General features: G+C 42.0%; 1 protein-coding gene across 1 annotated transcript in view; it reads right to left on the reverse strand.

Moving 5' to 3' along the window:
- Positions 1–4,164: 4,164 nt before the first annotated feature.
- Positions 4,165–27,008, reverse strand: part of LOC116942654 (uncharacterized) — a 49,198-nt gene continuing 26,354 nt past the window's right edge. Inside the window, exons 16-32 of the mRNA XM_032954837.2 lie at positions 25,581–25,634; positions 25,194–25,247; positions 24,693–24,746; positions 22,505–22,558; positions 22,104–22,148; positions 21,949–22,002; positions 21,754–21,807; positions 19,665–19,718; positions 19,408–19,479; positions 16,559–16,594; positions 15,496–15,540; positions 14,445–14,477; positions 11,849–11,995; positions 10,663–10,717; positions 8,265–8,453; positions 6,946–7,023; positions 4,165–5,690 (exon numbers count right to left, since the gene is read on the reverse strand). Coding sequence (XP_032810728.1) covers positions 5,479–5,690; positions 6,946–7,023; positions 8,265–8,453; positions 10,663–10,717; positions 11,849–11,995; positions 14,445–14,477; positions 15,496–15,540; positions 16,559–16,594; positions 19,408–19,479; positions 19,665–19,718; positions 21,754–21,807; positions 21,949–22,002; positions 22,104–22,148; positions 22,505–22,558; positions 24,693–24,746; positions 25,194–25,247; positions 25,581–25,634 — 1,290 coding nt within the window. The 3' untranslated portion in view covers positions 4,165–5,478. The remainder of the gene's footprint in view (positions 5,691–6,945; positions 7,024–8,264; positions 8,454–10,662; positions 10,718–11,848; positions 11,996–14,444; positions 14,478–15,495; positions 15,541–16,558; positions 16,595–19,407; positions 19,480–19,664; positions 19,719–21,753; positions 21,808–21,948; positions 22,003–22,103; positions 22,149–22,504; positions 22,559–24,692; positions 24,747–25,193; positions 25,248–25,580; positions 25,635–27,008) is intronic.

Raw genomic sequence — 27,008 nt, forward strand, 5'->3', positions numbered from 1 at the left:
TGCATGCTCCATTAAGTGGTGTTAAATTCTGGTCATTCTAGCAGGATGATTGGGCTTAGTTGACCGAAGCTGATACTTAAACTCACACTCTCCTTGGTACTGCAACAGCGATATGGCTATAATCAGCCTGGATTGTGTAACATCGGTAATAACAGACCATGAATTATGCTACTCTGACCATACCGCTGTAGTTAATTAACTTATTGTAATCTCCACTCATGCATTTAAAAACCAAGTAAATTTAAGCCACAGTTTTTTAATCAGTTGGATTTGTTTTAATTCAAAATAAAATACGGAATGGCCGTCTTGTACTCAGAACAGCCTCTAAAAAAATCGCTAAAAATAAATAAACCTTGCATACAACTGAAAATACGAATTTCTGTAAGGTCAAAATGACATCGAAAGGTAAAAGTTCAGATCAACTGTTTTAATCCAAAATAACAATGTTACTTGGTCAGATCCCAGTTGTGAATCCGTGGCGTTATGTTGCTCAACAATCACAGCAGTAACAACAAGCAAATCAATTATTAGCATGCTTCTACAGATTTCTAAAGCGACAAATTGCTACTCAGCGTTTCCACTAGCATTCAAATTATTCATGCGAAGGGACCACAACTGTGTCGAGATTGGTTTTACTGCGGTATTAGATCCAATGTACTCACCTTCATTCTGTTACTTCATAGTGCTCTCTGGAAAATCTCTACTCTTCACCAGAAGATGGTGGTATACGCCTTTAAGAAAGAGACCCATCAAATACAAAACACCAGACTTGAAAATTACTGCGGCAATAGCTGGCTACTTGTTGAAACATCAAGAAACATTAGGCGTCATATAAAGAGCAGTGTGCCTTCTGTACATGTATTAAGGCTAGCTGCAACTGGCACATTGGACAAAGACTGCTCACACTTTACTCCACCACAAAGCTACGTGGCTTTTGACTCCCTGCAGTTTTTTTTACACATTGGGCTGACATATCCAAGACCAGATAATTAAGCTTGCCCAAGATTTCATCTGCTTAGACAACCATGAGCTATTGGAAATGTGGCTGATGAAATTGAAAAATGAATGACCATAGTTGCGTGGCCAATTTTACATTAGACCGACATTGTACGGTTTAATAATTTCTGCAATGACTGTAAAATAAAAAAACTGTTCTTAATGTAAGTTTCGCAATGACTCAAATGAGAACATACATCACACAAGTACTGATAGATATGCATGATCTCTCAGAAACTACTGTGCTGGAAACAGTTGGCAACAAAGAAAAAAAGACGTGACTACTGTTTTTCAACGAATACACTTTTACAAAATATAGGCTAGCTTACATAGTTGTACTTATTTAAACACAGCCAAAAGAGTCAAAGTGATGCCTTATTCTAATGAGCATTGCGGCGGTGCTCATCCGCTCACATCCCATAAGCCAGTTGTGGACATTCATATGGCAGGGGTGATTTCTATATGAAGCACAAAATGTTAACGTCTCCCACAAAGCGGCACTCATTGAATTGAGTACAGCGGGATGATGGGTCAAGCCAACCAAGCAACCAGGTTTTGAACTTGCAGCCTTCCGTTTGCGAGCTGTTTACTCCACAGCTGAGCCACCTGGCCAGTCTTAACACAGCTTTCTAAAATACAGTGGAGTGTTCGTTAACAAATCAAACACTTATCCTTGTTTGCTGAAATTTCAGCTGCAATACAATCAGTAGCAATATTCAGCATACATATCGTGGTATGGGTACGCGGTGAACACATTTTAAAACAGTGTTCGTCCAATGTGTGCACAGCTTGTTTGCAACGTGAGGCCGTGTCACCTTGTCAAGACACAATTCCTCCTCTCAGTACTGTTAATCCATAGAATGAGCTGTGCTTTAACAAAGGCACATTCAACAGTTATGCCCGACTGAAGACGGATTGGAATTTTTAATCAACGACGCCCTGCTGCTTCGGGCGGGTACAGCTCGCCCCTGCCATCTCAGACCCACATTTATCTTGGTGCATGTCATCCCTCTCCATGCAGTGGCACGCCCGTGGGGCACAATGCATGTATATTTAACTTATTTTGCACCGTACGTCGCCAACCCTACTAATCGGAGGTTTGGGGAAAGGACGACAAACTATACACAAAAAAGCAGTTTTAAAGAAATTGAGATTTCAATCGACATGTAAAAGTGCATTGTTCCAGTGGCTTCTTAATATCGGAATGAAGAGCGTTCCAGACGGCTGCAGAAGCGCGTCTAAAAGTGTGCGATGCAGTGTTCGTCTTTGTCTGATTACTCGCCAAAATCCGCTGCGAGAGTGACCGGAGTTTGTGTGATGGTTTATGATCCTTGACGCGATCAACAAGGTATTGTGGTTCACAAAACACCAAATCTAATACTGTCTAAACCAGGAATGTCATACAGGTAAGCGAGCCTCGGCCTACTCTGCAAAGTTAACCGCTTATTTTTGGGGATTTAACAATGGCCAATGGCAATCTAATACGGTAAAGCCATGATGTGGTGTATCAGTTGACCGTCCCAGCTGAGATAATGTGAGAGACGCTTCCATGCCGGGCGCAAAGTAGTACAGGAGAACTATTATCCGTCATGATATGGGGACCAATATTGTGGATCCTATTATCCGTGGGGTTATTCGCCAATCTACACTACTTGTCCATGGGGAAAAGACAATCAGCTGGTAATAAGCATACTACCCCACTTGACTCCACTCATCTGTGAAAAAAAGCGCAGGTAATTGGACATCATTCCATCGTTGAAATTGCGGATGATGGTGGATAATAAGAAGATTATGGCCATGGGCAACATGAGTTTTTGCAGAACTCAATGCTTCCTCATATTCTAATATTCTCTCAGAATGTGCAAGGGTATATGAATCCGTTGTGTGTTATTTAAATGTTTGAAAATACATTTTAACACATCCGTTTAGAATAAGTTGGAATTCCCACGAAGCAACATTGCTTGCAAAATGTGCTTTGCTATTAAAGAGAAATCCATAACCTCACAGCTGCTGGCTATCTACCCTCTTGTATTATTTAGACCCCATTAAAATCGACTTTCCGCCTCCATTTCGAGAGCCACTCACGGTGATTCATATCAGATCTTTCTACAGCATTGGTTGCCCTTTAGAGATAACAGCCCCTGACATAGAAATGTGGAATTTTCACTACTTTCTCAAGGGTGTCATGGGAAATAAAGTAACGCCTATTGCCTGAGCATGGAGACCATTTACGCTTCGGTTTACTCCTCAGCAACTATCCCCTAAACGGTGGCAGTCACGCTCCCACATTATGGCTATCATTTGAAGTCAACATACACGACTGTATGCTAGTGAGCACTTTATTTAAACAATGCAATTGCCAAAGTAATAATAATTGAGTTTGATTTTATTTTATTTGTTACCCGCATGATCCCGTTTCGCCAGTTCCCCCGGCAATGTTACACGTGACATCCGTGGTGCGTGAGCTCAGCGGCAACAACAAAGCGCAAAGACAAACAAACATCGACGTTCCAGAGAACGAGTGCAGGCTCCGAAATCAGCAATGCAGCTGCACACACCCAAGAACGCCAATGTTATACGAGTTCCTTAATTGTTTGTCATTTTGGCTGATATGATAATCAGGAGGTGATGCCATTGGTGTGAACGTTGAGCTTTGGCTCAGTAAGCAGTCTCAGGCTTCCATGGTGCAGGCCAGGATATGTCTTCAAAGACCTGCAGCCTGGACATGTACTTGTGAGCACTTGTTCTGCCGCCTTACTCAATTACCCTAAAGAGCAAAACGAGGATTAAATTATTCATTCCAGCATCAGCTTATTTCCACTGACCTCCAAAAAGTCAAATTAATTTATCATTCAAATGAGTATTGGGCTGTGCTTATCTGTTATTTATAGTCCTGAGTGAGTGGTGCAAACTTCACATTCCTATGGTGGGTTCAGACGAGCTCTTCACAGGACAAGCAATGTTTAGCCCTCACAAGGTGGTAATACTCATTGTATTAACCCTGGAGGAATTAAAAGAACTGAGGGGACCCCTGACTGCGAGACGAATTTGCAACCTGATCACAAGACACATACATGTCATGGCATAATCAATGTGTTTACAATGTAGACATATAATTTGTGGTTGCTTCAGTGACGTCATGAAAAGGTGAATGCATCGCAATGAACGTTTGGTTGTATAAAAGATAATCTTTATTGAAAACCCGCACGACATCCCATGAAGCATCCACTACAGTTCAATGCAAAACACGGTCACAGCAATACACTACCATTCCATCTGTGACACCTAAAGGCTCAAACTAATCGTGAACAAAGCAGTAATGTGTTGTCTTATGAGCTGTTCTATACTTTAAATAATAAATACAGCATAGTATATAACCATCAGCTCGTTCATGTATAATGCATCAAATTGTAATTCTGTTTCTAAGTGTTCACCTAACTTTCCAAAGTCCCCCTCAATGTGTTACGTTATCAGTAACAGAAATTCAGGATACGTTCACGTGACTTTTGTTTGCAAATGCGAATGGCAATTCAATTTGAATCTTTATATAATTCAGAAAGTATCATTGTATACTGATTTGTTGAAATTGAGAAGGTATGAACGTTCACCAGGAGTGTTAATTATGCACACACACACAAACACGTTTTTGTTAGTTTCACTAATGATTGCTACAAATAAACTACATATATGTTGTGCTATTCATAATTACAAATCTAGTAGAGAGAAGTTTGTTTTAATATTATTAAAATAAAACACGTTTTGTACAAACCCTAGAGCTCAAGTGGCCTTTCCACTGGCTGGTACCAGCAGTGTCAGAGAAAAGGCTTCTGTGGAGGTGATTTATGACAGATGCTACCGGGTAGTTTGCAAAAGCTATTATGTAGTAACAGGAGGCAGGGGAGCAATGCTCACAAGCAATGACGGGTGTCGAGAAGTTTCTGACACCTGATGGATATTTGGAGTTTGCATGTTCACTCCGTAGTCGCTTGCATTATCCTCGAATCCTCTGGATGTTTTTTTTTCCCCCCTCCACATTTAGAAACGTGCGCTGAGCGTATTTGGCTGTGATAAATTTCCACGTGATAAGCCACTTCATTGAACTATCATTTGTGGCCAGGTCGCTTCTAAAAAATAGCTACATAGCTCAGTGGACATTTCCTGGTAAAAAAAATACAAATAGTAGTTACTAGCTACTACACAGCAAGCTGACACAGCAGGGAGCGCCGATAATGTATTTGCCAGTAACCTCCGTTAGTTATTCAATAACATCTATTTGTGTCTCTGTACTCATGTTGGTGACCTTTTCTTTTGCATTTGGCTTCAAAGTATAGCTATCCTGGCATAAGCACCGTGGGGCATCACCGGCACTTATTGGTAAATTGCAGCCACTTGCTGTTGTCACTCGTAATCCATTTGTATTCAAGTGAAAAGCGCATTCCCTTCATACAAAGCCAGTTGATGATGCTGGTGGTGGCCGTGTCTCTAGGGCCCCGTGCCTCCAGGCCCCTTCACGCTGCCAAGTTTGCCCATGACGATGTGCGGTGGCGCCTGTGGGATGCACCCCGAGTTGTCGCAGACCCCAGGAGAGCCCACGGCCCCCGTGGAACCAGGCCGGCCAGCAGAGCCCGGCAACCCCCAATCCCCGTGAGACCCGTCCGTCCCAGGTCGACTCTCCCCAGACGGACCAGGTATACCTGCGAGTACAAATTATTACATACGTAAAAAAATAAAAAAAATTACCTGGACAGTAAAACTCTTCTTTTCCAACACCCCATTACCTATGACTTCAATTATCCACAGGACCTATAGAGTCTGTGAACACTTCTGTTATCCATGATGATCTGCAGTTTGACCCATCCCGCACAACCGTTCCACGGATAGGTGGATTCGTGCAGCAAATTCGTGGAGTCAACTTGCAGATAGGATTTCAAATTGGGTGTTTGTCCCCTTTATTATGTTTTGTCACATTAAGTGTCAACAACAACTAAATGTGATAGTTGCATATGCGGTGGTCATTGGGCTGTATGCCTTTTGGCGTCCTCTGGTCGAACACCGTTTGAGACGAGGCTCAAAAGAAAGCTGTCTCTGGTGTGGACCAATGTTTCAAGGACAATGCATATATTATCAGAGTATGTTTTTTGTTTGCATTCTGACCACAGGCATGTTGGTTAATGCAGACATGATTTCTTGTAAAAGGTTTCAGTTTGGTGTTTTAACATCGTAACACCTCTTCTTTGGTTCTTTCGGTAAAGACACGTAGAATGAGAATAAAATAATAAATTGATAAAATAAAATAACACAATAATATTCTCACGACGTTTCGGCCACAACACAAGCAGCCTTCATCAGGTGAAGGGACGAGACTGTCTGGTAGGACAGCGCTGGAGTGAAAAAGCCTTTTTCACTCCAGCGCTGTCCTATCACTCCAGCGCTGTCCTACCAGACAGTCTCGTCCCTTCACCTGATGAAGGCTGCTTGTGTTGTGGCCGAAACGTCGTGAGAATATTATTGTGTTATTTTATTTTATCAATTTATTATTTTATTCTCATTCTACGTGACTTTACCGAAAGAACCAAAGAAGATGAATCCTTGCAGTCACGAAAGCTTTAAATCGAAATTTAAATCGTAACACCTGTTTTGTTGCCAGAAAAAAGGGGAAAAACCTATAATCATATTTTGGTACTGGCAAAGGAGGTCCCATGATGATGGTGACCACCAGGTTGAGACTAGAAACTTGCTACACTTGTGAATCCAGTATACTCATGATTTGAACCCAGGGTGTTAGCAGTGCCAGCTATATATCTCTGACCCATGAGCCACTGGCCCACCTCAAAACTAAAACATTTGACGCCGTAATTAAATACACAATATGAACACATACCAGCAATACGATGTATATCCCAGTTGAACGATTTATGTCAAGGTTATTTAGGCTGGAAGATCTTGTACCTTTTGGCCCTGGCACACCAATGTAGCCCAAGAGAGCCCTCCCTTGAGAGCCCTTGTCTCCTTTATCCCCAAGAAAACCTAAACAACAGCAAAACATAGTTGTCAAGCCGGGTTTGTGACGGACACTGAACATCACACGCAACAAGAGCATCTCTCAATAACGAACCAAGTATTGCCTTGAATTTGACTCCTTCCGTTTGTCTAAATGCTTGGTGTGAGATACTCTACACATTGGCAGGTAAGCACATTTCCCCGAAACTAAACTATTTTAATTGTATCAGGTAAGGCCCAATGAGCTATGTAGGTCGTTTTCAGAAGCGACCTAGCCAAAAATGATAGCTCAACGAAGTGGCTTATCATGTATAAATCTTTTAGAGCCAAACACTCTAAACGCATATTTATAGATGTGGAGGGGAAACCCGGAGGATCCAGAGAAAAATCCACGCAACCACAGGGAGAACATGCAAACTCCACATATACAGGCGTCATCAGGGTCGGTATCGAACTCACAACCTCCTGTATACCAGGTGAGGTAGTTCACATCTCGCCACTGCGGTGCCACCCAATAAAACAAATTATACATTAGTATCGTTGCAAATTACATTTTATTTATGAAATAGTATTTTGTTTCGGGGAGACCTAATTTTTAAGAGTTTATTGGAATTAAAGTACTTTAGTACAACATTGAAAATCATACTTTGATAGTTACGTGAACCAATTTTGTAATTTACACTAAAGTAATTGTTGTTATTGTTATTATTTGAAGGTTGAGTGCTTTAGGAACCAAGTACAATCCACAGAATTTTTTTTAAAAATGCAGTAACTTCTCAAAGCAGATGGAGAAAATAATATTAAATCTTTCACAGGAATAGTCCAGTGCACCAGGCGAAGTGCATATTCTTGAACATGTAAATAATGGCATTGATATATTATTGTCACGACACAGCTAACATTACCTAGCTCCTTCTTGCAAAACGGACAGACAATCTCAATTCCCCGGTAAATGAGCGATGCTACATTTAATTAAACAAATCACAGCGTTGAAATTAACCATATATTTTGTGAGCTCCCCAGTGTGTCTTTGACTTGTACCACACGTGGTTGTTTCAGCACGATGTCTGATATTTCGCTCCACATGCTCGGAACCTCTTCAGTTCACTCGTGCAGAGAAGCGTCAGCCATGATGCTGAACAACACACGGTACAACCTGGAAACGAATCGCAGAGCTCGACTGAACAACCACGAAAACATGCGCAGTCGTCATGGACATATTGTTGCATGGACATAGACTAAACGAAGCAATGCAGTTATCCACTGACCTTTTGGTCCAGTTTCACCCATGACTCCGTAGAATCCTTCAAATCCCTGAGGGCCACGCACCCCTTGCATGCCAAACAGCCCAGTGGCCCCCGGAGGCCCTGGAGGGCCCGGGGGTCCTGGAGGGCCGGGGAGGTGAGTATTGCCCCGACCCTGGCGCCGCATGCTGAGAGCAATCTGGTTCACCTGTTCTGAAAGTGTAACAACACAAACGCTTATTCCGCTGACATTGTCAAGGTCAGTAGGTCATCACAGCCACTGCCGTTGATGCTACCATGCCTAACCATGACTCCTTTTATTATGCTCGAGTCTTCAGCTCCTGCAAAGTCAACGGCTGACCCCCCCAAGGTGTGCTCTTACCGTGTCCCACCAATTTAGATACCCCCCCCCCCCCATAGAGGTCACCGACATATGTGTGCTGACTCCAATGTCTGCAACCGCATGGTATGGGCAGGCCCTCATTCAGTGATGAATTGTTCCAGGGCTTTTACATATATGTATGCATATATGTGACATGCATGTGTGTGTATGTATATATAATTCAATATATGAACATTCACGAAGTTTAAATAAAATATGTAATATATACTGTAGTACTCGTTTTTAAATTGGAGAGTGGTCATATTTATTGTTTGTCCTGACCATGGTGGAGATCACACATTCCCATGACTTTCCCACTGACGCAGCCTCACAAATGTGGTGTTAATATACACACAGTGTAGTGCAGTAAGTTGATTGGTTGCTTTCATGTGTATGTTTTTCTTGTGTACTTAAAAAAAACTAATTGGGCTTGAGCAGAGCACATCGCTAGATGTGAAGAATAGAGGAGACTGCTGATGGAATGGCAGCTAAAGGAGGGAATATGCCAGGCAGATAATGGAGACATGAGATCAGATCATGTGCAGGAGTACAATTGACCCTGAGGGATGGTGGTAGCATGGGGAGGCCTGCAGCCTGGAAGGCTCAAATTTATTTTATGTAACTAGGTGAGAAGTCAAGAGACCAGGATAGGTGTCGCATTTGCAAGCGTAACCTTGGGCATTAGTCTGCCAGTAGGTGGTGATGATCGCTACGCCTAGCGCAAATTCAGTAAGTTGCGGGTAATTTTAGAATTTTAAAAAATGTTGCCTGTGAATCTGGCACACAATGGCCTGCTCTTGCAAATAACGTCAGCGGATCATTAACATCCACTATGAAGCAGATGGCATGCGGTGGTAGTATTGTTATTGCAGACCGCAGTATTAATCGGTGGTAGTATTGTTATTGCACACCGCAGTGTTAATCGGTGGTAGTATTGTTATTGCACACCGCAGTGTTAATCGGTGGTAGTATTGTTATTGCACACCGCAGTGTTAATCGGTGGTAGTATTGTTATTGCACACCGCAGTGTTAATCGGTGGTAGTATTGTTATTGCACACCGCAGTGTTAATCGGTGGTAGTATTGTTATTGCACACCGCAGTGTTAATCGGTAGTAGTATTGTTATTGCACACCGCAGTGTTAATCAGTGGTAGTATTGTTATTGCACACCGCAGTGTTAATCGGTGGTAGTATTGTTATTGCACACCGCAGTGTTAGTCGGTGGTAGTATTGTTATTGCACACCGCAGTGTTAGTCGGTGGCAGGATTGTTATTGCACACCGCAGTGTTAGTCGGTGGTAGTATTGTTATTGCACACCGCAGTGTTAATCAGTGGCAGGATTGTTATTGCACACCGCAGTGTTAATCGGTGGTAGTATTGTTATTGCACACCGCAGTGTTAATCGGTAGTAGTATTGTTATTGCACACCGCAGTGTTAATCGGTGGTAGTATTGTTATTGCACACCGCAGTGTTAATCGGTGGCAGGATTGTTATTGCACACCGCAGTGTTAATCGGTGGTAGTATTGTTATTGCACACCGCAGTGTTAATCGGTGGTAGTATTGTTATTGCACACCGCAGTGTTAATCGGTGGTAGTATTGTTATTGCACACCGCAGTGTTAAGTCGGTGGCAGGATTGTTATTGCACACCGCAGTGTTAATCGGTGGTAGTATTGTTATTGCACACCGCAGTGTTAATCAGTGGCAGGATTGTTATTGCACACCGCAGTGTTAATCGGTGGCAGGATTGTTATGGCACACCGCAGTGTTAGTCGGTGGTAGTATTGTTATGGCACACCGCAGTGTTAGTCGGTGGTAGTATTGTTATTGCACACCGCAGTGTTAATGGAACCGTGAAGCTCTATAACAAGCAGTGAACACAGCACTGCAGCTGGGCCGCGTCGCCGCAGCAGTGGATAGAAAATGGCTGTTGATGCCGATGTACATTTGGTCTTGCACAGTTGTGCAGTTGTCAATGTGGTGAATCAGATACGAGATGACGTAACAATGCAAGGAGTATTTTTCAAAATTAAATCACCTGTTATCATGTCGGTGCACAGTTCACGGATGTGCAGTTCACTTGCCCGTTTCCCCTGTTCAAATGGAAAAATGTAAGATACATCGTTAGCTACTGTCTAAGATGATTTAAATATTTAGCAATGCTGTATCGTATTCCATGTACACATCATAGCCAGTACATTCTTCATAGTGACACATGATGAAACATTATTTACAATGTTTGTTTTACTGAGCAAAGTTTAATTCTGCAGGTCTATTAGTAGGGTTCTGTGTTGAGAGTAAATCTGATTTTATTCCTTTGTTATGTGGGAGGAAACTGAAGGGCCCAGAGTAAACTTGCAATAAGCAAAGGGGTAACTCTAAAAGAATAATCCCATTTACTGTGCTGCCTCATAGAGGCAAGTCATTCCACTGCAAGTTAATGTTCTAGATATAACCCATCCCTCTGTGATCCACTAAGGTTGTCACCTGCCCTGGTTTTCTAAAGATCCTCCTCTTGTGGAGAAAGCTGTCCTGGGGAAAATTAAACGTCTTTCCGGGACATCAAAGCTTCCTGGTGTTTGTCAGTTGCTTCCCTTATTGTGAGATATATGTCTTTCCTAAAATTGTCCCTGATATTGTCTGTACCTCAGAGGTGACAACCTTATCACCCACCCTTCCGCCAAGCTTCTGGATCTCAGGCGTGGTCCACCACACCTGGTGAAGCGATTCATTCACTCAAGTTCATTACGCGTCGTTCACATTATCCACAGAGTTTGACATGTAGGCTTTCGCGACCAATTTTATCCCCCCCCCCCCCAAACTTTGCACAAGAGTGCAGAAGCGTGGTCACCACATCTACGCCTCTATAATAAGGAACGAAACAGTTGGACTTCTCCACATATCTGGTTGTCGCCTGATGAAGCTAGTTGTAATTACTGGCGAAACGTCGTACTCAGATTGTAAATGTTGTGGCTTGGCTCTCCAACACACAATGGTGTGCTGTACTAGTGACCAATTGGCATGTTCTGTGTACTTGACAACCCTTACTAGTTGGCTGTGTCGGGTGGTGGCGGCTTTAACGACACATTTAGATATTTACGCGATCTAACACCCCCCCCCCCCCCAAAAAAAAAAAAACCTCTATTATGAATTATCCACAGAGTTCATCTCCAATGAAGGGAGAGAATGTTCAACCCCACCCAACCCCCATTTCCATGCCTTACCAGGGGGCCTGGGCGGCCGGCGATACCAGGGGCCCCCGACTCTCCCTCCTCCCCCACCACTCCCCTGGGCCCCGGCAGCCCGGGCTGCCCCACTCGCCCCCTGTGGCCCGCTCTGCCTGGTGCGCCCGCGTCCCCACGGTCACCGACCTGCACGGGCAACGCAACCGCGGCGAGCGCGCATGCCGGGGTTCAAGGAAGAACAGATGATTCAAGGGGTGTACGATTCAGACGAGCTTTCCCGTGAAAATGTATGAGATTTTAAATAAAGACCGTCCCTTTACTTTTGATTTATTTGATTTCTTTCGTATGTACTATGCTCTTTGGTTCTTTCGGTAAAGTCACGTAGGTATAAAATATTTTATAAAATAAATTTTATTTTATTTTTATAAAATAAAATATTTTATAAAATAAATTTTATTTTATTTTTATAAAATAAATTTTATAAAATATTTTATACCTACGTGACTTTACCGAAAGAACCAAAGAGTATGGATCCCTGCAGTCACAAATACTTCAAATATAGATTGTATTCACTACTTAACCTTTCTTACGTTGTTCGTTTGTGTACGGCTTGACTTTATCTTGCGCGCGGTTGCAATCTACTTTGCTTGGTTGGTGTTAGCCGCTGAGCGCGTTGCTCTCTGCCCCCTGTACCGTTCCCGTTCCATTGCAATGTGCACTGATGCCTCCTTCCTTGAGCGCGATATTGGCACGTAAAACTAAGGATTGATTGATCGACTGAGATCAGCAGCACTGCGCTCAGTACTTACACATGTAACTCTACGGGACATGCGGAAAGCACTTCTAGATCGTATTTGACCCACTCTTCACGCTGGGCACACATCATTGAAGTGGTGGGACTATGCCCACACACTTTACTCCACCACACGTGACTTGCACAGGCTGGGTTGTGGTGTACACATTTATACTGCTTGGGTGGACACGAGAGCGGATCGAACTGACGACCTCCGGATTGCAAGTCAATTATGCTACCAATTACACCACTGTGGCAGCATCATTGCTCTATGGCACTAAGTGGAATTCATTATTATTAATCCAGGAGGGAAGGATGATAGGCTAAGTATATTGTGGGAGACCATATTTTATTGCGTCTCATATTGCATATATATGATCATTTTTTTTTAAACTACTTCCATGTCACTTAGCAGCAGTCAAGGCTGTGGTAAAATCCTTGAAAATCCAAAGAATTAAAGCTTTCGTGACTGCATAAATTACTTATTGTTTTTTTTCGGTAAAGTCACGTATGTAGAAATACCATAAAAAATATACGTGACTTTACCGAAAAAACTAATGAGTACTTGAAAATATCTTAATATACAGAGCGGGGCATATGTTACTTGCGCCACATGGCTCTGATGTTATATCCTGTAATAATAAATACATTTTGACTTAAAACTTTCGTGACTGCAGGAATTCAGATTCTTTGGTTCATTCGGTAAAGTCACGTAGATAGAAAAAGTAATTAAAAAAAAATAATAAATATATATTTAAAAAAAGAGATTTCTATCTACGTGACTTTACCAAAAGAGCCAAAGAATAATAATAAATACTACCAAAATCCAGGCTTTAAACATTGTTTCCACTTATAGTGGCGATCAATGTGAATTCGTGAAGACCGGTTGCAAACTGTTCTTTTTACGTGAATTTAAATGCATGCACACACCTGCCATCAGTATGCAGCATAAATGAATTTGAATCATTCTAGATTTGAAGTTTTCGTGACTGCAAGGATCCATACTCTTTGGTTCTTTCGGTAAAGTCACGTAGGTGAAAAAAATAATAGAAATAAATCAATCACGACGTTTCGATTGCAACACAAGCAATCATCATCAGGTGTGATAACCACAGCAAGGACATTTTTTTGTTTTTTTTTGTTACTTCAGTAAAAAAAAAAATCCTTGCTGTGGTTATCACACCTGATGATGATTGCTTGTGTTGCAATCGAAACGTCGTGATTGATTCATTTATAAAAAAAAATTCACCTACGTGACTTTACCGAAAGAACCAAAGAGTATGAATTTGAATCACCCCTGAGCCGCTCCTGTATAAACTTGGGTACTCTCCGCACATACGGTTCTCATTTAGATTGTTATTTTTTAATCACATGTATACATTTCAATTAACAAAAATGTTACTGGTGAAAGTTCGAAACGTTAATGTCGATTTTTTTTTCTCTCCATTCAAATGAACATTTTATTCGTATGTTTTATAAGTGGGTGAGTTTTGTTTTTTTTCCACGGGGAAATAACTGAAGTTATTATTCATCATATTAAATATGTATGTCGTGAGGACGTGCGACTAGGCAGCGAAGCACAATGCAAGTCAGAAGCGCCACAAGTCATTGAATTCCTGAGACCGAGAGAGGAAAGCTTGCGTGTAAACAAATGCGTCTGTGTAATTTGTCATGCCAAGTCACAGCGCAACGTGACACCTGGCAATGTGGTCAAATTAGTTTCACCGATTTAAATGCCTCCCCTCCTTTTTGCATGCATGAGACCCCGACAGCGTGGTGTTAAGTGGGTTCTGTTTGTGCAGTTAATTGGTTTCAAAAAGGTCGCGTGGCAATTGTACTCACTTCTCCTTTTGAGCCCTTGCTTCCAGCAAAACCCTGTCAAAAGTATGGGTGGGAGAGGGGAGCGGCTTGGTTCCACCGTTGTTATCCATCATAATACAAATCGAGTTTTATTCAATATATAACCAGGCCATTCTTTCCCACCCCCATTGTTGCTGCTACAGTTGCGATTTTTTTTTTAGCAATTTAATGTTTTATAAGCAGGCCTAATTCATTGTGGACATCTGAATATTTTATTACATTGACACAATCTGTTTGAGATTTAGCAAACGTGACAATATACATACTTAGTATATCGTAGGTATGTAATGATTATTCACCTCCCCTGTGATTTCATGAATGTTTTATCTTGTTTGTGCCATCTCATTGTATTTGTCTGTGCCGTTAATTCTATTCCAGTTGTCCCATTGGCCCAAAGATAAAATTGATATACGATTTCTATACATTGTAAATAATGTAATTTTTGCACACATTACTTGATAGATTTATCATACAAATAATAAGCGATTTTATCCCATGAATCGCTACATACACAGTATGATCTTTCATAAAAAAAAAATTAAATGAAAGATTAGTATTTTTAATTTTTAATTGTTCACAAGCACTCATTACAAGTCTTGGTTTCTTACACAGTTCTCAAAGTATAATGCTCAGGGTGAAGGATACAAGCCTGCATTAACAAACTGTCTTGTCTAACGGAAAAATCATAAATTATGCAGCTTCGTGCATTAACAATCAAGACAATGTGATACACCGGGAATTAAAAGAGGTAATTAAAATGCAATGCCAGCCTAAATGTGTCAACGATTTTGTCAATGTCAGTGTCTCCCTGCTTAGACAAGTGAGGAATGATAGCCGCAGTGAACCATTACATCAGAGAGATACGAATCCTTTATGTTGAACCATGTGAGAGCCCATGAAGAGCAACACAGCAGTCCCCTTTTAAGAGAAGATCTGCGTCACAGAGGCAATGTAATATGGGAAAACCATTAATAATTAAAACGATAGCTATCCTAAAAACGTGAAACTGCGTTCGCTCCACGCAATGCGATACCGTGTCTCCTCTCTCCCCCGTGATGCCACCTTCGCCGACTGGGCCCTGGTGAGAAAAAAACAGTACAGCTCAGTTAATGTGACCGACCACAATGTGGAACGCTATTCGTTGGATTGAGCATCCTCTCAATCATTAACTCATCACGCACAGTCAGCGAAGGACCGTTGCGCCAAACGTGTGACCTCTTGCGGCAGCATTCGCATAAGCTTCTGTTGCTGCCACACACCGGCGTCTCGCGCAATTTGTGTGACCACAGGGGTGGGGCCCATTACTTTGAGGGTCGCGGTCCACTTCTGATGTCGACCGCCAATTGAAGTGCACAATTCCTCTCAGCAGCGACGTATGTATGTATGTAAGTAATTTTTTTTTCGCACCGTACGGAGTCAACCGTGCTAATGGAAGGTGCGGGTTAATGCTGAGGCTCTGGGGGCTTCATCCCATCAGAGCCTTTGATTTTTGAGGGGTCCTCAAAATATGTGCCGTGTTATAATAAATACATTATTAACGATAAAAGTTATTTGGTGCTTAAATTAGAATTGAGGCAGTGTTCATCTTCTATGTACAGCCTTCAGCCAGTGGTGGACATCCCAGATTCATACAGAAGGGGCCAAGTCTCCTCATTGGACAACCACTGTTAATTTTCCTACAAAGTGGTACTCACTTTATCAACCCCAGAGGGTTAGTGAGTTGAGTCAGCAACCAACCAGGAATCCACTTGCTCGACCTCTGAGCCACATGGCCATCTTCATAATGGTTCAAACGCAATCATGTAGCACTGTGATATAAACCCCACGGGTAATTAAAGCCATAGTATCACTCCCAATTATGTGCCGAACCAAAAAAAAAGTCCCTTTTAACTTTTAGCTTTACAATTCGTCTATCACAAAAAAATACTCAGGGCGGAATTTACGTAGCTGAATGACAATTATGTGTTTGGCAGCAGTCATGGGTGGTGGTGGAACGGTAAATGGGGGGGGGGGGGGGGGACGCACACATATTACTGCCCTGGCCTCCCCCATCAAACGTAATCTAGATGCTGTCTGTAAGAGTCTGCGGCACTCACAGGCACTCCTCTGCGTCCACGCCTCCCGGCTGTGCCCTATTCACGCAGAAAAAAAAAGCATTCACAGGAACAAATAAACGCCTGTTTCCTGAAAGCTGGCATTTGACTGAAAGCATATCAGTTGCAGTTGAAAGGTAACTTTGACACAACATATTTTTTTTTCTTTATTCATGCTAATGTCAACAATACGTATATTATTATATTTTACTTGGCCTATGCTACGTACCTGCTGTCCTAGGTGATGTACAGTCACATTCAACGACGTGCAAAGCATTATTTTGTAAGTCGCTAAAGTTTAGGTCCAAACTTTTTACACCGTTATATTATGCATTTATTGCACATTGTCTGTATGCAGATGGAACTTAACTGTATTGCAAACGTGAACAGGTGTGGTATTTAACACTATTATGACACTGTGAATAGATATTTTATTTTTTTCGCCACAAGATTGATATAAAATTACGAACTGCTGGTATGCATAATTATCATAATATCATCCATATAGAGGGGTAGATATGATGACAACACTTGGTTGCTCTTCTCGGAGGATTTCTACACAAATCCGCCTGTCCCCTGATGAAGCTAGTTGTAATTACTGACGAAACGTCGTACTCGGATTGTAAATGTTGTGGCTTTGCTCTCCAACACAGCAGTGTGCTGTACTAGTTAAGGAATTGGAACGTTCTGTTTACGTGACAACCCTTAATAATTGGCTGTGTCGGGTGGTAGTGGATTTACCGACACATTTATATATTTACGCGATCTAACCCAAAATGTCTTTATTATGGATGATATTGGTCGCGAAAGCCTACGTGTTAAACTCACAATAGCGATGTTGTGACTTTTTCCTTATTATTTTAAATCTGTATCGACGAGTATATGCGATATAAATGTTTGCACTGCATGGCCAACGTCAGAAATATTAAAAGTGTTTTAGTTTCTGAAAATGTGAACATTCAGAGAATGTGCTCACTAGCATCTGGCGCCGCTGTGTGCTAATCTCACGACCCGAATTTACAAAAAGGTAGGAAGCGCTCACGCGTTGTACATTGACAACATAAGGCGGCACAGTGCCCCATGCACGACTCGCTGGCGGCCGAGGTATCGGCAGATACGTGAAAAGTTCGGATACGTGAACATGCATAGAAAATGACGGTCACACCACTTCTTTGGTTCTTTCGGTAAAGTCACGTAGAATGAGAATAAAATAATAAATTGATAAAATAAAATAACACAATAATAATATTATTGTGTTATTTTATTTTATCAATATTTATTCTCATTCTACGTGACTTTACCGAAAGAACCAAAGAAGATGAACCATTGCAGTCACGAAAGCTATAAATCGAAATTTGATCACACCACTGTTCACAAATAGCTTATCAACAAAACAAAAAAATCACAAGCCGGTTTAATACCCTTTGTTCTTTGGTTCTTTCGGTACAGTCACGTAGGTGAAAAATAAATAAAATAAAAGTAAATTGAAAATTAAATCACGACGTTTCGGGCGCAGCACGAGCGCCCGTCATCAGGTGGGACCACCGCAGCTAGAAACAGCTGCTGGAATGGGCAGGAGGACTGCAGTTTTAAAACAAGACACAGGAAAATGCTTCACTGCGCTTTTGAGGTACGCATGATGTATGCGAAACGCAGGCGACGAGTGCTGCGTGTGAAAAAAGGGTGGATTTGGCAACACCCAAAGACAGGTACGCTCTGCCACAAATGCCGCACTGGGTGCGGGAGGTCAATTGGGCAGGACAGACATGTGACGGTCAGATGTGTGGCATTGTACTGAGCTGCGATTCCACGTAAACTTGCCTTGGCAATGGCCAGTTGATAAAAACGCGATGAACATTACGAGTCACTCCAGTTACTCGGGGGGCCGTCCATAAATGACGTCACGCGATTTTGGACGATTTTTGACCCCCCCCCCCACCCCACCCCGTCGTCACACGGCGTCACAAAAAGTCAGACCCCCCCCCTCAAATATGACGTCACAAAGCTCTGTCCCCCCCCCCCCCAAAAAAAAAAACATTCTTCAAATCGCTTTAAACTATTGTCATTGTAGAGCGTATTTAATGTGGCGCTGCACTCTGATGTTGTAGGAGAAAACATTTATTAAAAAGTCTATTTAATTAAGTAGGACGTGTTATCTATATTTATTTTAAGTTGCGCATTTTGATGTGACGTCACATTTCTCAAACCTCCCTCCCCTCGTCACACATCGTCACAAATGACTGACCCCTCCCCCCGCCTAGGTGCGTGACGTCATTTATGGACGGCCCCTCGCTCACCGGTTATGAATCCCCTCTTTATCACTATTCTATCCCTACTTCTTCTCACCCTACTTCTTTGCCGAACGTGAATTTCACTCATTGAGTTCCTCCACCCATGTTGAGGACTTGGTCTGCCAGAATGATTGTTCTCTCTCATCCCATACTCTGTGTTCCAACTGCCAAACTGGAGGCCAAACCACGACTCGTTCTGCTACTTCCCTCGTGCTGCTCGCCTTTGGAACTCCCACCCTCATCGTCTCTTTCCCCAAGCTCTCATAACCTTCTTGCTCATTGCAAGCGACTTAGTAGCTTTCATCCAATACAACCTTGATAGTGCTGTTGGTTGCTATTCCGTGGACGCGTGTGGCCTTTGGGCCAGTGCTTTGTGTTTTAGCTGCGTTCTGTTTAAACTTCTGTGCTCAAACAAGGCACTTGGCGAGGAAGTGGGGTGGCAGTCTAGCGGCGCCACTCTCCCCGTGGGTGCTCGGGGCATGTGCTCAGCTGGCAGCGCTGGACGCGTGTTTGATGAAGCGTTGGGGGGCGGGGGCGGCCGACGTGACGTTGGGCTCTCACCCGGTGCCCCTTCTCTCCGGTGTGACCAGGGGCGCCCGGAAGCCCCCCAGCACCCACGTGACCCCTAGGCCCCTGCAACAAAGAGACTCGGGTTACAACGTAACCACAAGGAGTGGGTGCGTGGGGGGTGCCAGCTCCGCTGCCGATGCGAAGCTAGCAAAAAACATCCCGTGGATTGCAATTTGAACTTGGTGTTGCCACTTGCTTGTGATTTGTGTGAGTGGCAGACGACGTTCATAATGGGCGCAGGGACTCACTGGCTTTCCTTGGTGTCCAGGGGTCCCGATCGGGCCCTCTCCACCCAGTTTCCCCTGCGAAAGCACAACTTGTCTTATTGCTGAAGCGTAATCCGATGGAACATGAATTAGTACGTTCTTGTGCACGCGTACGTATGTCTTGCATGCAAATGTTAAATATGGATGTGATATAAACACATGCTATGAATGTAACCAGATGTTTGAGTAATACACAATTTTTTATTCGTAATATGTTGCACCAATCCACTGAAATCCCACACATGTATATATGCATGGAACGTATATTGAGTGTTTGATATTTGGTGGAAAATATGAAATGCAAAATTACACGAAATAATGTCTATTAAACAATTTTTGATGCGTATTTATATTGTTTGCAAATTTATTAATTCTTCAACAATGTATTACATAGTGTACATATGAAGTCATAGGTGCGTGTGGAAGTCCTGCTAATGGTTGATATTTGATAGTTTTATCTTCATGAATTGATTTACCCAAATTAATAAAAATACAATTATTAAAATGAATCCTGACATCCTAACACAATAGACCGATTCAAACCTCAATGTGTCATCCTTAGCTGCTTCATCTTAACCTTGTACTCAGCGCAACTAGCGTCAAAAAATGTCACAAGAAAACATCAGAATTATTTGGAGAAAAACAACTAAGCCTGCCTTTCCTCCCCCCAAAAAATAGCTAAACGTTGTTAGTGGAAAGCTTCACAAAAGGCTTATCTATTTCACTGACTCTGCTGTTAATAGTGATGCATGGAAACATGCACTTTGTCTCTTATAATCTCTTATTTAACATCGTGGCACATTCAACTTAACATTTTTTTTACCCATAGTCGTATCAAATAAAAGCTCCATCTTACAGATTGTCAGTGATTTTGTGAGCTTGTGAACTTCAAAAATTGTAAAATAAGGATTCATTTCCAAAAGCTCATGTTTTTACTTCATTTTTTGTCAATTAAAATACAGGATGTCATTTAACTACAATGTGTTTCCCTGATCTGTTAAAGTTTGCATTTCTAAGCTTGTCTTGGCCATGCAAATATGACAGTCATCAACCCTGATATATTGAAACAAAGGTGTGTATAGCTTTTTGTCTCATGATTGTACACTGAATGTCAGAGCTATTAGAAACCCATTGAAGGACATGCAGTATAATGGCACGAATTATGTTGGCCCACTGGAGAGACTGGCACCATACCATAAGGATATGGAATTTCAACCGTTGGCTTTTTGCTGTTCACAAAGATACTCCTTGAAACATAGAGATACTTTATTTTGTCTTTCTTAATGTATAACTAGTTTATTTCTTTAAGGCAAAATTGTAGTTTTGCTTTTACTGCTGCACTAATGTAATGCAGCTTGTAACACAGAACACTGTGTGCTTGTGTGAGACCCAATGCTCTTTGGCCAAACAAATGGTATTTGTGCATCACCTTGCTCCTGGAATGAGCATAAAGACTTCAGTCTCTTGTGCACAGCCTTCTAGTCACTTACAGACCCAGATTAATTTCACAGAGTTGAAAACGAAAGCACAAGAAGCATTCCATTCATGGTTTCCTCAATTGTGTTTGCAAACCTACACTGATGGCAAAATCAACACTAATTAATGCCAGATAGCAGTCTCACAAAGGTGGATTTTTCCTGAGTATGGGGAATAAGCAATGGGTCATACCTATTTTATTTATCACAAAAAGCAAGGGTATTAAACAGAAATTCTAGAGTTTCCGCCGAAGAAGACGAAAAAAGAGATTTAATCCAAGTTTTCTGAAGGTTCTTTGTGCGAGAAGCCCTTGTTCATTTGACACATTAGCCTCCCGGGTCCAATGAGATTAGATCAGTATGGCTACTGCTTTGAAATGAAAGTCCTGCAAATGAAGCCGTATGCAGCCACTATCCACATCAGGCAGACTTTCCCATCCTTATGGGTGTTACTCAGAGGCTATTCCGTCGGTATTTTCGTTGGGAAAAGGAGATTTCATCTTTGGCTGCTCAATCATTCAACATATGCTGTGCCTGCCACAGTCTGGTCAAGTCACCCTTGTTATTGTTGTGCTTTTGTTTTAATCAGAACTCACGATAGGGCCCCGCAAACCTTCAAGACCCCTCTCGCCGGCATTGCCTTGGTCTCCCTGTGGGGCAATGAGAATTTGATCACTTGACGAAGATATCCGCGTAATGTGAGACACACTCACCAAATAACCTCAGACTCAAGTAAACAGCATAATACGTGATTAGTACATTTTCGGTAATTGAACAAAGTGAAAACATACAGTTATTCCTTTTGGACCATCTGGTCCTCTTGATCCCTCTGCTCCAGTACTTCCCTTGACATAAAAAAGATAGAATGCAGTCGCGTGTCAAAGAGTAATAATTTAACATGCAAATAATTATGAATAATTGTTTTTTATGATTTTAAGTGACGCACCCTTTCTCCGATCGAGCCTTTCATTCCCGGTGTTCCGGGTATACCCTGCAGAGAAAGCAAGGCAAAGAGATAGTTATCCCTTTAAGTTTGTCAATCAATTGCACATGTGCAATCGGAACAACAACATAACGCACATTAAAGGGAGTACTTACTTTTAAACGAGTTAATACAAAGCGATATATGCATGTTCGAAATGCATAATTGTACAAAAAGTACGTATTTTCTAACATGTCTTAAAATGGGAACTTTTAATGCATGCTCTGTCGTGGAGCAAACTTCACTTTGCATGCAAATGAGCACAGGAGTGGTTATTCTCCCCAAGGAATCGTACAACTTTGTTCTCCCAGCTTCGTTCAAGCCTTAAAAACAACGGTCAAATTATCCTTGCTGGTAAAACTCACGGGTAAACCTTCCGAGCCTTGGTGACCCAGAAAGCCTGGCTGAGCAGCTTCACCCTGGAATATCACACGCAAGGTTCAGCCACGGCGGTAAGGTGGTGCAGTGGCAACGCCTGTGCCTCACAGAAATAAGTACCTGGGTTCGATTCCTGACTCGGGTGCCGTTATGTGCAGAGTTTGTATGTTCTCCCCTTGTTCTCCATAGGTTTCCTCCAGGTTATCTGGTTTCCTCCCGAGGCTAAAACATCCAAGGTCATTGGTGGTGGCCAAATATGCCAGTGGAGGACCTTCTATAAAAATGGTCATTGGGCTTTGTGTGGCTTCCCTGGGTGATGAAGCCATCATTATTATTAGAGACCAAGCCGCAAGGTACACATTTTAGGCTAAGTTGACCTAGGAGAGGTTCATTCCAGATTCTGATACCAATTTCCACTCGTGTTCATTCATAGCCAGGGATTACATATTAAAGTTGTTTGCCATGGATATCTCAAATTCTAATGATACTGTTTTCATTTCTACAACTAAATTACATTTCAGAAACTTCATTGCAGTAGGATGAAAGCACATACTGAAGTTACTTTACCATCTCTTCAGTGTTAGCAAAGTCTGATGACGGTGTTGAGCGGTATTCAGTCTGTGACTATCTTGTCAATCGTGTATAATGAGCTAAGGGATTTGGAAACACAAAACAATACATCCATTGTCTCAAACTTTATTTTATTATATGCTTTGTGATTACAAGGCCAGTGTTCATATCCCACAGTCTGACTTCAATATCATCCTCAAAGAACCGAGCGTGCAATGCCTTTAATCAACCTCTTTGAGAGCTGAGGGCCTCTCCGTCTGAAAGAGAGCACCCGCTGCTGTATATTTAAGAGTTGGGAAAGGAAACAGGTGGCTGAGAGTGGTCAGCCACCCACTCCTGCACTCGCTTGGACAATAAACACGCACTCTAGTATTGCCTGGCCATGCACTCATTGAAATGCCGTTTGTAGAGATGTCCTTTAACCATTGAATCTGCTCTGCAGTGAAAGCAACCTTTACATGAGCATAAACAGGAGAATGAACCATCATGCGAACTCCGGTCATCCTCGCAGCACTTTTTGGCGAGCCATCGAGCAAATAAGGTCACGGCATCGCGTGTATTCGGATGTGCTTCTGCGGGCGTCTGGAACGCTCTTCCGATATGAGGAAACCACTGGAGCAATGCACTTTCAAATCTAGATTGAAAACATTTTTTAAACTGCTTTTTTGTGTTCAGTTTGTTGTCTTTCCCCCACACCTCGTGTTAGCACAGTTGGCTACGTACGGTGCGAAAGAAGTTCAGCATACAAACGTGAGGAGTTCATACGCGTTTCCAGGAATTATTCCATCAGATTAACAATAACGTTATTTTCTCATGCTTTTAAACTATCAATGTGTGATCCCTGTTGCCTGGATGTGAAAAAAAGAAACATACTTTACTGAATTAACTTCAATTAACTCTTACATTCACGATCACTACATTAGATTGTATGCGTAAGAATTGATTATTAACATTCATACACACTATACTCTCATGTTGCTTTTAGGATATTGAAGTGAGCTAGACAAATGCTGTTCCAAGTAAATGGAACAATTAACACATTTCATAAATGAGATAATAATTGTTAAATTGAATCGTAACACAACATATTGACAATGCATCACATTGCCTGCGTAATCGGGATGAGTTTGTGACTTCATTGATTCAGATATGGACTTTTTGGAGCTTTAGGATGAATTTCAATTCCGATTTTAAATAAAAAAATTTTTTATGAATTATATTCAAATAACTTTCATTGTTTTTGTACCAAATATCATCATTTTATATGTGTATGTTTTGCATTAATCACTGAATTACATTTTCTTACATTCTGTTCCAACTGAAATTATAATTTTAACGTGAATATATTTTAATAATTTAAGCAAAAGTGACATTACGTGATGATAACAATGGTGGAAAAAGTAAGAATGTGCCATCACTTTCTGTGACGTCACATTTTCAGGTCAATGCGAAATGGTAGAAACTTTCATATCTAGGCCCCGTTATATAAAAATGTCAGAATAAATTGAACATTTGGAACAGATCCCCAATGGTTATACAGCTGTAGGTGTCCATGTTTTGGTTGAGCGCATCAATGTATGCATGTGCATGAAATGTGTGATTGACCGTTTCTCCCGGAGGACCGTCCAGACCTCCACGCCCATTTGATCCAAAGTCTCCCTGTTGAGAAGGACATTTTATTTCTGTTTCAGTTTGCTTTACGAGAATTATCATGTAATTGGTATGCAGTTCATGTGAAACTTTTAAGTGGGTTCACACGGGGACCTTACTTCAGTAAGGAATAGGTTCACATGCTTTTGGCTTCTAACTCTATAAAGTCACGTGTTGTGATTACATTTTAAATAATTGCTCCAATATTAACGTGTCTCCACATTCAATTGTGAGTTGGGTGGAGCTCATCGCCATTTAGTGGCCACAAAACTGTAATATAAAATTCCATGTTCTTGTGACAGAGAAATCCCTGATGATGATAATAAATTACTTTAAGTAGTTTGGTAGTATGATATTTCACTATGGATATGTATTAAGTAAAATAGCATGTAATGAACGAAAATGCACTTTGTTTAAAATATTGTTGACAATGTATCACCTGTGATTATTACTTACGGGTTCTCCCTTGATACCTTTAATACCAATAATTCCCATCAGGCCATGTTCTCCCTATATAACAAATGGGAATACATGATCAAGCACAGTCTAGAAATGATTTCAAAGCTCGCTGATGATGTTAAGACAGCATAGCAGCTACACGGAGTAACAACAGATTATGATTTCAGCAGCTAATCTGTGACAACAAAAATAATGACAGACCCATGTTCACAGTATGTTTTACAAAATAAGAGTTACATAATGTTAGCATTATTACCCAAGTGGCCTCAGGTAATTTTTGTATAATTTAATGCACCACGAGAGAGTCTATTGAAATGAAATCTCATTAGCAAGAGTTTATTTTGTAACAAATACATATTTTGCACAAATGTGTTGCCAACATACCTTGTCGCCTTTGTGCCCTGGCAATCCCATAAAACCCTTTGGTCCTTCTTTTCCCTGTGAAATGTATTCAGTCATCATCATGATCACCATCAGGTATGATCTATCCACTGCTGGATGAAGACCTCCACAAGCCATCACTGTCCCTCACATCTGACAACAATAATCTATCTAGCCTCTTCACGGGAGATGATTCCATAGCTCCATCTCCATTATTCGCATCCTATCGATTGTGTTCTGTCCTTTGGCTGCCAAAAGGATGCCACGGTGGTTAAATGTTAACTATCTCGCCTGGAATACAAGAGGTCGTGGGTTCGATCCCGACCCTAATGCTTGTATATTTGGAGTTTGCGTGTTCTCCCTGTGGTCGTGCGGATTTTTCTCTGAGTCCTCCAGTTTTCCCCTCCACATTTATAATAATTAATTTATAGAATTTGGCTGCAATAAATTACACTCATGATAACCCGCTTCATTGAGCTATATTTTGTGGCCAGGTCACTTCTGATAAAGAACTGTATAGCTCAGTGGGCCTTAACTGGCAAAATCAAAAATAGTTTCGTTTCGCAAAAGAAAACTCCATCATTAGTCTAGACCACCGATCGTCATCTCTTCTCGTGACGTGTCCCAAAAATGTGTTAACAAAGATTTTGTGACCAAGCAAATGTACACTTCTGATTGCACTATGTTGGGAAGGGCCCCAGCATGTTCTTTACCTTTATCAGAGGTTGTGCATTTGTCCCCTGATAAACGGTCACAAATGGTTGCACAATTCATAATCATTGTGCATAATTCCACTGCGTACCTGCTTGTTGGATTTGTACACCTTTCAGTATGCATCAGTTTACCTAGTGTCACTGAGAGCTATAGATATCGCAGTACTCAGTATTGAGCAATGCTTGTCAGATTCTGAATGGTTTTAAACTGATATTTTACTGTACTCATACTGTTGGAGAATACAGCACACACAAACATAGCAAAATATTTTGGCCACTGACGTGCTTGTTTGCCGAGGTTTGTGGCTCAAAGACAACAGACTGCTCTGGTTTCTTACTGTGGATCTATTAACAATAAAACACATTCCTACGGAGGGGGCTGGTAGGAACGTTGGGTTGCTCGGTCAATGGCCAGGGTCAACGGCGGCACCACCACGTGGTGTATTCCGCAAATATGCCCGACTGTGAGGGCGGGCACAAGCCGGCGTGAGTAGGTTAAACGTTGAGTTTTATAAGGGCACCACGGGGTGACCAGCCCCTCCCCACCCAGCCCCACCCCACTCAGCCCCACCCCACTCAGCCCCACCCCTCCCACCCCCCACCCAGCCCCACCCTCCCCACCCAGCCCCTCCCCACCCACCCCTCCCCACCCAGCCTCTCCCCACCCAGCCCCTCCCTACCCTCCCCTCTCCACCCAACCCCACCCCTCCCATTTTTT

The sequence above is a fragment of the Petromyzon marinus genome, chromosome 15, assembly GCF_048934315.1.
Source record: "Petromyzon marinus isolate PM22_M1 ecotype Great Lakes invasive population chromosome 15, UKy_Petmar_22M1.pri1.0, whole genome shotgun sequence".
Lineage (NCBI taxonomy): Eukaryota > Metazoa > Chordata > Hyperoartia > Petromyzontiformes > Petromyzontidae > Petromyzon > Petromyzon marinus.